The 13,140-nt window shown below is 33.9% G+C and overlaps 3 protein-coding genes across 7 annotated transcripts; 2 read left to right on the plus strand and 1 right to left on the minus strand.

The window, feature by feature from the left end:
* The first annotated feature begins 38 nt into the window (after window positions 1–38).
* LOC145939008 (U5 small nuclear ribonucleoprotein 40 kDa protein) lies at window positions 39–2,356 on the plus strand. Its single transcript, XM_083043007.1, has 6 exons — window positions 39–227; window positions 871–1,000; window positions 1,088–1,401; window positions 1,567–1,839; window positions 1,957–2,122; window positions 2,222–2,356. Exons 1-6 carry the CDS (start codon window positions 114–116, stop codon window positions 2,272–2,274), a joined length of 1,050 nt encoding a protein of 349 aa, XP_082899133.1. The 5' UTR covers window positions 39–113; the 3' UTR covers window positions 2,275–2,356.
* Window positions 2,357–2,473: 117 nt separating this feature from the next.
* Pat1 (Protein interacting with APP tail-1) lies at window positions 2,474–7,262 on the plus strand. The gene is made up of 9 exons (XM_083043005.1): window positions 2,474–3,091; window positions 3,469–3,582; window positions 3,694–3,944; window positions 4,100–4,279; window positions 4,363–4,618; window positions 4,705–4,829; window positions 4,916–5,195; window positions 5,286–5,451; window positions 5,552–7,262. The coding sequence occupies exons 1-9, from the start codon at window positions 2,867–2,869 to the stop codon at window positions 5,779–5,781; spliced, it is 1,827 nt and encodes a 608-aa protein (XP_082899131.1). The 5' UTR covers window positions 2,474–2,866; the 3' UTR covers window positions 5,782–7,262.
* A 1,066-nt stretch (window positions 7,263–8,328) lies between these two features.
* On the minus strand, window positions 8,329–12,967 carry Rbpn-5 (Rab GTPase-binding effector protein rabaptin-5). 5 transcript variants are annotated; one of them, XM_083043001.1, is made up of 10 exons: window positions 12,827–12,967; window positions 12,392–12,628; window positions 12,002–12,109; window positions 11,470–11,915; window positions 10,814–11,310; window positions 10,391–10,672; window positions 10,074–10,293; window positions 9,806–9,916; window positions 9,493–9,719; window positions 8,329–9,407 (listed from the first exon to the last, which is right to left on the minus strand). In XM_083043001.1, the coding sequence occupies exons 2-9, from the start codon at window positions 12,423–12,425 to the stop codon at window positions 9,552–9,554; spliced, it is 1,866 nt and encodes a 621-aa protein (XP_082899127.1). In that variant the 5' UTR covers window positions 12,426–12,628; window positions 12,827–12,967; the 3' UTR covers window positions 8,329–9,407; window positions 9,493–9,551. The 5 variants fall into 5 exon arrangements, with proteins under 5 accessions (XP_082899127.1, XP_082899129.1, XP_082899130.1 ...); XM_083043003.1 differs by lacking the exon at window positions 12,827–12,967 and adding an exon at window positions 12,779–12,795; XM_083043004.1 differs by lacking the exon at window positions 12,827–12,967 and having other exon boundaries at window positions 11,482–11,915; window positions 12,392–12,820.
* Between the last annotated feature and the right edge of the window lie 173 nt (window positions 12,968–13,140).

Genomic DNA, 13,140 nt, shown 5'->3' on the forward strand with positions numbered 1-13,140 from the left:
GATTGGACAATTCTTCAAGTTCATTGCGCATGCGCGAAGATGCCTGGCGCCCGACAAGGTAAATAAACGCGTAGGTGTTGTATTTATGAAATTGAATTGACATTTCACATAACATGCCGATCCTGGATAAAAGGAAGGGTGATGATATTCTGGCGTTGGTCCCCGCCTCGAAGAGGACCAAGAATGAAGTCGTCTTCAGCAGCAGAGAAAAGGCGGTCGTGCAAAGCGTAAGTTATAACCTAACCAAACTTTGCATCGTTATTTTTGATAACTAGATATCCGTGGTTCGTTGGAGTTAATCAACCTCGACAATATACCGTCACAATAAACAGACTTAGAGCAAATCACTACAATTTAAACGAATCATTGTGTAGAGTAGGCTACATAAAGTCACCAAGGTGTGAATGCGACTATCATCAGGAGGATATTAATCACATGATATTTCAATGTAGTATTTTTGAGGAATATAGAGTGGACCTGAAATACAACCTTAGCAAGGTCGGTGCCAGTGGCCCTGACTGCGTATGGAATTGGCTTCGTAATGAGGAAACGAGAGCACTCAGGATTGTGATAAACTTCATCTCAAGGACGGGTAGAATTGTATAAATTGTTAAATTGTTATTTGTTCTAGACGTATCCCTTCTCGCGGACGTGACAAGGGATCAAATTTAGAGATAGTAGAATTAGTCATATTGTATATGTGCGAGATTTGCTGTTTAGGCTGGAAGCACGCCTCCTATCACCGGAGGTTTAAAAAAAAAAAAAAAAAAGTTATTTTTGATAACGTTTTAGCATTAAGGATAATTAATTTATCTTTGTTACATAATTTTTCTTCTGGAAAACGTAACATATTGATATAAAATTTTCAAGGGTCCACCGCGAACGTCCTCCTTGATGTCGATGATAATGTTGCTCGAGGGACACCAAGGGGACATCTTCTCCCTGGAATTTCATCCAGAGGGGCAGTATCTGGCATCCACAGGATTCGATCGACAAATCTGTACGGGTCTTTTATCTTTGATCGAATCGTTGACGCAATTAAATTCTGCTCGCTTCGTTTAATAAAATGATTATTCGTGATTCGCAGTCATCTGGAATGTTTACGGAGAGTGCGAGAATATCGGTATCATGACCGGACACAGCGGCGCGGTGATGGAATTACACTTCAGTCCGGACGGCAATCATCTGTATACAGCTAGCACAGACATGACGCTAGGTTTGTGGGACATAGTGGCTGGAACACGAATCAAGAAGCTGAAGGGCCATACCTTGTTTGTGAATTCTGTGTCAGGCGCGCGAAGAGGACCCACGTTACTCTGCTCAGGCAGCGACGACAGCACGATACGTATCTGGGATCCCAGGAAGCGCGGTCAATGCCATACATTGAACAACACATATCAGGTACTTATATTACAATAATGTGTTTAGCGTGTGTATAACAATTATAATATTTAGTTATATATATACATATATATATATATATATAATAAATATTTAATATATTATTATTATTAAATATTACATTATAATGTATATATACATACAATTTTGTCGATACGATTGTAGGTCACTGCAGTAACATTCAACGACACAGCGGAGCAAGTAATCAGTGGTGGTATCGATAATGATGTAAAAGTATGGGATCTTCGAAAAAATGCAGTGCTTTACAAACTGAAGGGACACACCGACACCATTACCGGATTGAGTCTCAGCCCCGATGGATCGTACATACTTTCCAACGCTATGGATAACACGCTAAAGATATGGGATGTACGGCCATTCGCGCCCTACGAACGCTGCGTAAAAATATTGTCCGGGCATCAGCATAACTTTGAAAAGGTATGTGGTTTTCTAATACTCTATTTTTCTCAATTATCTATGAGAGACAAAAATAAGAAAAAAAACATCTGTGCTATAAATATCCAGTGAGTTGATCGAAAACATTGCATTTTTTAGAATCTTCTGAGATGCGCTTGGTCGCCGGATGGCAGCAAGGTTTCAGCTGGATCGTCGGACAGATTTCATTATATTTGGGATACCACGAGTCGTAGAATATTGTACAAATTGCCGGGACATAATGGATCCGTAAACGACATTGATTTCCATCCAAAGGAACCAATAGGTACGAAATAATTGTGTGATAAACATTCTCTCGTTTTCATATATGATTTTATCATAGGAATGAATAAAATATATTTATATGACAATTGTATTTTTTCAGTGTGCTCGGGATCTAGCGACAAACAAATCTACTTGGGTGAAATCGAGTCGTAATATAATAGTGGAATTACTTATGGAGATCGTATTGTTTACATATTTATGTGGATCTAAGAAAATAACATTATCTCTTCAAATATCGGCAATTTTTTTCTCACAGTTTGATTTTTTCTTATATTTCATGTTTGTTTTATATCTAAGATGACTCGAAAAGTCAAAAATTGAATATTGGAGTCAAAGCATAACATGTCAAACATTCTTATGTGTGAGAGCTTATTTGACTGATGTCGATTACAGCCTTACGATTTTTTCATCTTTCATGGCCTTTACATATAGTTTTCTTCTAGTGTAGTATCTAAAGTTTGTTTATAGTTGAATTTTCTGCTAATATATACTACAAATTATATATAATATTTTTTTAAATTGAAGAGAGGAAAAACGAACAATTACTCGACATTATATGGCATATGTATACGTAAAATATTTCCAATTATATACATTATAATATATTTGCTGAATATAAAGCGCTAGCGGGAAAAAGCAGCGCGACACCTCTGATTGCCTCTGATGACGCGAAAGTACGCGGGCGCGTGCGCTCGGTAGGCAAAGACGTGTCCCGAAAGGATTATATATATATATATATATATATATGTACATCAAACGTCCCGTCACATTCACGCATGCAAACCGCGAGAATGTATTGGTGATTAATCAAAGGCCGTGCGCGAAAATGGCCGATGGACGCGAGTCACGGTCGTCTTCCACCAAGAGCCTGTACGACTTGTGCGTGGCCGTGGTGGCGGACAAGTTCGGCAGTTACAAGCCGCATCTCGTCGACCTGCCGAAAAACGTGCGATTCGACATCTACTACCAGGTAAACTGTCAAGCTGTCAAGACGGGACGGCACCGACCCCACGGTGCTTCCGTCCAGTATGTGTACAATCGTCATCGCGCGCGCGATGTAGTTTGTTTTTGTGCGTCTTCTCGCTCTCTCTCCGCGAGATGAACGTCATCGGTCATCGTTCACCGTTCGCGGAGAATCTCGCATTTACCGTTTATATCCGCTGGCGAGAGATTCGCGATCGCATATGAGTCATCATCCTCGAGCTCAGCTGTTGAGCATTTTGACGTTTGCGAAAGACGCGCGATCTCTCCGAAGAGAAGGAGAGATTCCGTTTCGACTGATAATCGATCAGCTGATCGCTGTCCCTCGCGCGTTATCTCTGATGGGTCTCGGTCTATGTGTTTCAGCTGTTCAGAGAGAGGAAATTATGCATATTGGGAACGGAATTGAGCGATCTGGAGACTTTCTCCAAGATGCTCAAGGTCACCAATCGTCGAATACACCTTCTGCAAATCTTTCAGGTGATTTTTCCTTATCACCAAATTTCACCGATCTGTCGTATATTTTTTTATATTCCTTTTCCGACTTTTTAGAGAACAATATTTCATATGTTTATGTTCTTTTGATTGAAGGCTCCAATGTATCACGGTATAAGGGTAGGAAAGAATTTGAGCGTCAATTACAACGTGCACTGTCTTCAAGTAAGGGTGAATCCTGCCGCGCAGGATAAGATTATAAATCTAGGCTTGAGACTTGGTGGATTTCTCAGCGATGCTGGTTGGTATTCGGAAAGCGAAGAAGTACTGTTGGCTTGCAAGGAATTGTGTATCGCCAATAATCAAACTCCTGAGGATTGGTGTAGAACGTTAGATTGTTGTCACAAGTAAGGGAACATTTTTATTTAAGATTTATATACAAATTATAATTAGAATAATAATATTACTATATATTGTATAATATAATATAATAATATAAATTTATATATAGAATATACTTTAAATGATGCTTTGAATGATTATGAAATAATTATATTTTTAGGCTGTTACATGCACAAGCAACGTACTGTACTTTTGCTGGGGCTGCGGAGACTCACCAACTTGCCATAGAAATGATAGAACAATTAAAAAAAGCGCAGTACAATAACAGTAATCACGCCGCACTTTTCGCAGAATTCAGTGTATTATTCTTCATACGCAGTGAATATGATCAAGCTTACAGGTATGCTGTTAATTGAGTATTTCTATCTTGTTTAGCTTTTATCTCTTTTTGACGCACTTTACTAACGGCTATTATTTTTTTAGGTGGAGTATAGAAGCGTTAAAGCACTTGAACCCGTCACTTCCCGCTCGGGTCATTATCGATGTTCTCAGACAAGCGGCGAAATCGTGCGTCGTGAAACGCCAATTTCAGAAGGCTGGTTTACTGATCAGAGAAGCTGTATACCTCGCTAGAGAGATATTCGATACGGATCATCCGAAATATAGCGACGTTCTTATCGATTATGGATTTTACTTACTAAACTACGATAGCATCATCAATAGTGTATCCGTCTACAAGGTATTTATTTTTGAATACATCTTTCACGAATCTTATACGTAATCGGAAATTTTTGAAGAAAAGAAAACATACCCGTCTTATTCCAGACTGCGTTAGATATTAGAAGAGCGATTTTCGGCAAGACTAATCTTCACGTTGCTTTGGCGCACGAAGATTTAGCTTATGCTCTCTACGTATACGAATATAGTTCTGGCAAGTTTGACGAAGCGAGGTAATACTTGATTGGAATTACGTTTAATTTACATGTTACACTTGATAATGTAATATTTAGTTTTATTCAATTTTATTTTATCGCAGTGATCATGCTGGATTAGCTATAGATATTATGGAGAAACTCTTACCTTCCTATCATTTGATGCTCGCGAGTGCTAAACGAGTGAAGGCGCTTATTCTCGAAGAGATCGCTATAGATAATGCGTCAACGCCATTGTCCGAACAGAATCTGTTACTCAAATCCGAGTGTCTTCATTTATCCGCTTTACATTTAGCGAAAACCGCATTTGGCGAAAGAAATGTACAAACGGCGAAGCATTACGGGAACTTGGGACGCTTGTATCAGAGTATGAGAAAGTTCGAGGTATTTTGATCATTATATTTTTATAATATAAAGATACACACACGCATATAGATATTTAATTTATTTTATTGCGTGTTCAACATGCTGTAGGAAGCGGAAGCAATGCATCTGAAAGCGATTCGTATCAAAGAAGAGTTACTAGGTCCTGAAGACTATGAAGTAGGATTGAGCATAGGGCATCTAGCTTCATTATATAATTTCCACATGAACCGGCACAAAGACGCCGAAAAGCTTTATTATCGTAGCATTGCAATCAGTAAGTATAACTGTATACAATTTGAATCGACTTTTAAATTATTGGGTATGCAAAATGTATGATATTTTACGATTGAATCACGGGTGATTTTGATCCACAGGTTTAAAGTTATTCGGAAAGAGTTACAGTGGCTTAGAATACGATTATCGAGGACTCTTACATGTGTACAATAAATTAGATGAATACGAGAAAATATTGGAATACACAGATACGTTAAATCATTGGAAGGAACTTAGAGACAAACACGCTCAATCTGAAGATCCGCCGATCGATGTACAGAAACGTCCACAACCGATCGCAATCATAAAAAATGTGTTCTTTTCTATGTGATATATCCAATAAGTGTGTCTAATTCAACAAATTTTATGTCATTGTACGTCATCGAGCGAATTGTTGGTCTTTGTTGCGTTTACAAGACATTGGGCCAAAGTAGAAATTACGTAACTCACATTAGAGAGATTTATAAATCACTGATCTGGTCGTACGATTAAATTAACTGTCTATCTTGTGTCGATATTTTATAATACACATGCATATAGTCAATATCGCGTTAAAAACAGTTATATTATCAACATGATTAAATTTGATTGATATGTTGAAAAAATTGTTAATTTGTGTAAATTCTTGTATGTGTAAATTATTTGTATTATTATTATTTTAGTTTTGAGTTTAATTATTATCTTTGGCTTTGAACTGGATTCAATGTTTATCTACATTTATTTCGATGTATTGAAGATTCTTGCGCATAAAAATATGTGTATATCCTTTTTAACTATTTTATATATATATATATATGTTATTTTAATATAAATTTTTCAATCTATTATAATCTTATTTATCTCTGTATGTGTATGTATATAGGAAATCTCATGGAAATCTAACGAGTTTACACAGCCGAAATTATTTAAAATGCGAAGAAAAAAGATATAAAGCGAAATTAAATGATTCAAGCTCGTCTAATTCTCTCTTCGTATTCACTATTACATATTTTACGTGCGTGGCTGTAGCTGCAAGGTACACTTTTTTCTTTAAGTGGAACTCGTATGTTTTTTAAAACATTGTTCAACGTAGTTTTTCGTTTTTTATGAAGAAATATTTGAATATTTGTGCCGCAAATTAATTTAGAAGGTATTTTAATTTTAACATTGCGAAGTAGTGCTATTACAAAGTTTACCTTCTAAACATTGATGCTTAAAAGAATATTCTTTTCTTTCGTTGGAAATTTGTTGATATGCTTGGATCCTTTATTTTAATTGTTCTGTTTGTTTGGAATAGGTTTTCGTTGATTAACTTAATTTTTTAAGTAAAATACTGAATTAGTGTAGCTCTAACGAATTACTGAATAGCAAATTATGATGTAAAAAATATTAATATAACAAAAAAATGTTTAGAGTATAATAATGAGCCATTCATATTAATTTTCTACACATTTAAGTAATATTATACAGATTGAAAAATTTATATTGATATATAAATATATGTGTGTGTGTGTGTGTGTGTGTGCGTGCGCGCGCGCGCGTGTATTATGTGTACACACTTTAAATTTGCTATTTTTGTTGATTCTATTTTTAAAGAGTTTTTTACTCAGGTTTTTCATATAAAATATCTTTTTTTTGTTCTAATCGTTTTTCTCGAACGCATTTATAATTTGTTTAGCTCATTGCTTATTTCAAGATTACAATAATTGTAAATTTTCATTTATTGCATAATTTTTAAATAACAGTAATTAATGCGCTTGTGTTAATTGTAACAATGTAATTAAAAAGATGCATATTAAAGCTCTTAAAATTCTTGATAAACAATTTAGTGAATGAATGTTTTGTTGTTTGAAATATTACTTTCTTTGTAAAATTTGATATATGAATTTAAAAATACATACTTATATATACATCCTGATATTTTTTCATCATATCAAACATGTTTTGTTTCTAAATATCATAAGAAATCGTATCGAACATATTTTATTCCTAAATATTACAAGAAATAAAAACTAGATGTGTGTATGCTTTTCAAATTATATAAAGATATCTTGAGAAATGAGACTTCTCTTCGAGTTTGGGTCAATTGTCTACAAGTACTTTTGCAGATTTACATTATGTCAATCTTAAAAATTCACTTAGATACTTTAAATACATACATTCGTGTAAACTCTTATTATTATAATTAGACAGAGCATAGTAGATGCGATATTCAATCAGTGATACAATATACATAGAATAGAACATAAGAGCCGCAGTTACACTTTAATCTACTACTATACAAATTCAAATTAATTTTTCAGTTATTTGTTTCAGACTTTTACTTATATGTTAGTAATTATAATTAGAATTAATAATGATTCTATTATTTGATGCATGCACAAAAAAAATAAATATACGAATAAAATTAAATATATCAGAAAAATTTTCTCTACAAATAATAAAAAAAAAAAAATTGTAAAATGCACAGAAATATAATGAAAATTTTCATCATACGTACATCATGTATATGATATAAATTATATAATTACTACTTACCGATACTGTTCGCTGTATTAATAGAAATTTCTTCGTGTAATTTCTTGAATTCTCTATTGATTAGCAGTTTGATATATAGGGCATAAAATAATACCTCTTTGTAAAAGAACAGACATAATTTTATAAAGTAGCATTAGTATATTCACTGAATTTGGTGTATTTTGACGTTTTTTTTACATAATTATGAAAGAAAATTATACAATATTTCAAGAAGTAAAAATGATTAAAACTTTATTGAAAAAATTTGCGTTCTTTTAACTTTCATTATTAAAAATTGATGCCTTAATTTTTCCCTTATATAATTTTTTTTAGAAAATTATTAGATTTTTCATATAAAACAAACTTTTTTAAACTTTATACATTTATAATTTCAAGTTCAACTCATTATTCATTTCGAAAGATTACAATGTTTATAGATTTTCATGCATATTTTTAAATAATAAATATATACATATAAATAATGAATATATACGCCTATGTGTTAATGACAATATAGTTAAAAAGATAGACATTAAAGCTCTTGAAATTAGCGCTAAACTTGGTGAGCAAATATATTTTGTCGTTTTAAATGTTACTTTCTCACTTTGTATTTCAAATTTAAAAATATCCTATATATATTATATATTTCTTTGTATTAAACATTATGCTCTCCTAACTATATCATAACAAATGTAATTAATTAAAAATTATATGGACGCGCGCGCATGTTCTCGGAACTAAAAATAGCTTGAAAAAAAGAATTCTTTGTTCGCACAGAAAATTATCTACTAGTACTTTTTTTAGGCTTGAATTATATTAATCTTGAAAATCTTCAGGCACATTTGGTACATAAGATCAAGCGACGAGATAACGCTCGCTCGTTATGAATTTATAATTAGACAAAGATGTTAAAAGCTCTCTGATATTCAATAATAACTTGTAAATATTATTTTGCAATTATTATTTCATTTTATTAATGATTATAAAATTATAAACTTGATTTTTTATATTAAAAAATTTTTTTTTTTTTAATCAAATTAGGTATAATAAAATCAAGTAAAAAATCGAAAAATTTTCTATGTTAAAAAAAGAGAAAATTCTGTAAACTGGAAAAATAAAATGTAAATATCTATTTCGTGGGAGAGAGAGAGAGAGAGAGAGAGAGAGAGAGAGAGAGAGAGAGAGAGAGAGAGAGAGAGAGACCTACCAATTATATAAAAATCTGAGATATCTAGAATTAAAATAAATACAAACTAATATGTAATATATAAATACTCACGATATTTTTCTGGATAACTCACATACATTCAAAAGCTTTAATTTGTTTAAATTACAGTAACTATTTAGATAGTACATAACTTTATATTTACACGATATTTTTGCTGTATCACTTCGGTTCTCAGGTAATAGGAATTTCTTATCTAAACCCCATATTTTTACACTATGAACCTTTCTAACTCTCTATAAACAGAAGAGTTTTTGTTAGGCGATATTCAACAATCAGTATATTCTTGAGACATAACAATATCAGGGAATGCTCAATTACCAGACTGATATTGCACGTCTTCGTTGAACTGCCGACAAAATCCCGTAGTTTCAGAACATTTAGTCAGGTGTATGTGGAGCTTCTTGACTGAAGTATGGTGCTGTATCTTGCACTAATAAAGTATGACAAACATCACAGACTCTGGATGGTCTTTGTTTCGGTCCACTATTCACGACGTGCGAGAGGCAAGATTGGCAAAATATATGGCCACAGTGACGACAATGTACCTGCGGATTAAATGTTCTCAATTCCATTATACAGATTATTAAGTAATCTAATTACTATCTAACTGTAACTAATTTCTATAATTTACCTTCTTTCTTGTAACTGAGAATGTTGTATGACAAGTAGGACATTCTTCAACATCCTCTTCGTGTTGCCACCTTACTTCGTTACCTGCCTGTCTAATCCTTTCCAGTTGCACCTGTGTAATAATAAAAATAATATATTATATTTATTATTATACTTGCAATCTCTCTTTCACATATATAAGAGAGTTTGTAAATAAAGGATGGTTTATTACGAATTCTTCTTCATCAATTTTGAATACCTCTTATTTCTCTGTTTACATTTTTTTTTACCTGTAATGACTGTGATAATCTCACAAAGTCTTTTTGCACCGTCTCACTAGTATCCAATTCTTGCTGTAGACTCTTAACTCTTTGTTGTAGTTCAGTTGCAGCCGATTCTACACCTTTCTTCTCTTTCTCGACTTCCTGAAGATGTTTTTCCAACTGATCAAGTTTCTTTTCTTTATCAGCAAGTATACGATGATCTCTTATGTATTTATCTAATTGCGCTCTATAAATCATTTGTTTTATATCAATCATTTATATCATATACTGATAATATTAAATAATTATCAATATTTTTATCGTCGTTCAATAAAGAATCTTACCTTAATCCACTAATTTCATTCTTTAATATAGAATTATCTTGTTCTTTAACTCTAATATCCTGTTCCATTTGTTCTCTCAAAAGAGTGACTTCATATCGCAGCGTTTCTTCCTTCTCCTGTGCCACTTCTTGAGCTATTTTGGCTGTAATTAAATCTTCGCGCATTCTTAAAAGACTAAACTGCAATTCCTCAACGGTATTTGGCATGTTGATACTTTCACTTTGGAGCTGTTGCGAATGCTTGCTTTGTTTACCCACCAGATTTTCATTTTCTGCTTGAAGTCTACAAATACGCGATTAGATTTTGGATAAAATTTTATCAATAATATACATATCATTTTTACCTTGTTTTTATAGATTTTAATTGTAAAATATCACTATATATATATATGTATAAAATTTATCACAAAAAAAATTGTCTTACGCAGTGAGATGTCTCTGTACTTCTTCTCTATTTCGCGTCAATTTACAAAGCTCCTCCATTATATTCTTCTGAAATTGTTCGAAAATTTTCTTTAACTCTGTTAAATTTTGTTGCGTCGTCTGCGAGACAATCGTGAGCTCTGCAACTTTGATTTTATGCTCCTCTTTCTTCTCATTCCACTTTTCTTCCATTTCTTTTCTAAATTCGACTTCCTTAGCTAAGTCCTCCTTTTGAGCTTGCAGCATACGTTTAGAATCCAACAATTGCTTCTCCAAATTCTTGGCAGTCGCTTCTACTTTGACTAATTGTGCCTCATAGTTTGCACACATATCACACGACGGCTCAAAGGAGCCAGGCTCCTGCTGCCGTCTTTTTAATAAAGTATCTTTAGACTTTTGCAGTTCATCGTCGGTTGACCTTAATTTTTCTTTTAAAGCTTTTATTTCTTCCTCTAACGGTACAACCAACGAACGTAAAACTTCCGCATCTTCTTGTGCCTGCAAAATCGCACAATTTTTATTATAAACATTATTATTCTTAAAATACAAATGATAATCTTGGTACATAAAGCAGTAAAGTATATTTCTTTATATAATATGTATGAATTTGATTATATAAAAAGAGTTAAATATTTCATGCTGTTTTAGATTACGTACATATTTTTTTACCTTCCGCATGCTTTCCTCTAAATTATCAGGACCTAGAGATAAAGAATCTGCACCTAATTGTGAAGCCACTTTTCTAGCTAATGTTTTAGTTACTGTAGACAATGAGATTTGTGGTCCATCCGTTGGCGGATCGCGCGGCAATTGCGTTTTCAATAGCGCATTCTCTTCTTGAAGCTTGGAAAGAGCTAATTGTAATTTAGATACTTCATTGATGAGCTGCATCCTCGAACAAGAAGACTCTTCCACCGTTTCGTGTATAACCTGTTGTAAAGACGCTATCTCTTCTTCAGCTTTCCTCTTCTCCACCAATATATCATTTTGTATTTTAAGATCTGCAACGACTAGTTGGCTTTTAGCTTCATCCAGTTCATTTTTTAGTCTCAGACTTTCCTTTTGCAAGCTCACATTTTCCTCTAACCTTCGTTTTAATTCCTCTGCAAAATTTATCGATCGAAACTCTCAATATAATTAGTACAAAACTTTTTATCTAGTACTCAAAGTTTGTACATGCGTCACGTACCTTCTTTCTGAAGGAACAATTCCTTCATCTTAGCCCTTTGTACATTAAATTCCTCTCGCATTTTAATATTTTCCGCTTCCAATCTATCGATCCTTGCCTGTTGATCCTCTAAATCATAACGAATAATTTTCTTAATGGATTAGGGGGTTCAATTATCAACTTAACTGTGTTTCGATTATTAACAAACGAATAGTAATCTTTGTCAAATTAATTGCTGTTTCTTCTTCTCGCATACCAAACGTAATGTATAATAAACGCGTTTAATTTATCTCTATATTTTATCATTTTCTTCTCTTTCTTTCAATGCACATGAATGCACGATTGATCCGGAGGACGAGATATAATAAACAAGGGACGAGAAAAACAAATCCAAACAAAAGCACGACCTACCGTTCGCTTGGACCGCTTGATCCTGGTACTCCATCGTTCGATCACTCAGCACCGGGTAAACGCAATCTCGTCGGGATGGGTCACTGCCGCGAATTCGTCGGCAAGCATATCTCGAAACTCCGCCGGGATGACTGGTGATCCGTCAAAGACGGCGCCGACATGCCGACTTGCGAAACCAACCGAGAATTCCTTCGTTGACGATTCTCTACCTCGTTGCGTTACTTCGAGCGAACTAGCCTAACATAATAATAATAATAATAATAATAATAATAATAATAATAATAATAATATTGTCCAAGGACGTGTGACGCGGAATCTCTCGGGAATGACGTTTCGTGAATTCACGTCGCGTGCGGGGGAAAAAAAGATGAGCGATGCAAAGTCAACCTCGCCCGAGCCTGCTATGACGAGGTTCGTTCTAGCGATGCGTTATACCTGTGATTGTACCCGCTTTATAATCGGCAGATCTGTTCCTTCTGAATTGCACTCTTCGTCCTTCGTCCTCTTCTCTTCGATACGCTCGTCTCGCTCGTCCTCCTTCGAGCACCGAGAAACGCGAGAAAGTGCAGAACCATCTCGCCATTTAACTCGCTCGTCGATTAATATCGATTAATATCGATTAATATCGATTGATATCGATTAATATCGATTAATATCGATTAATATCGATTGATATCGATTAATATCGATTGATATCGATTAATATCGATTGATATCGATTAATATCGATCGCCCGAATCGCGATTCTT

This window comes from Prenolepis imparis, unplaced genomic scaffold, assembly GCF_030444845.1.
Source record: "Prenolepis imparis isolate NDT839.2.m4 unplaced genomic scaffold, iyPreImpa1.0 SCAF_7, whole genome shotgun sequence".
Classification (NCBI taxonomy): domain Eukaryota; kingdom Metazoa; phylum Arthropoda; class Insecta; order Hymenoptera; family Formicidae; genus Prenolepis; species Prenolepis imparis.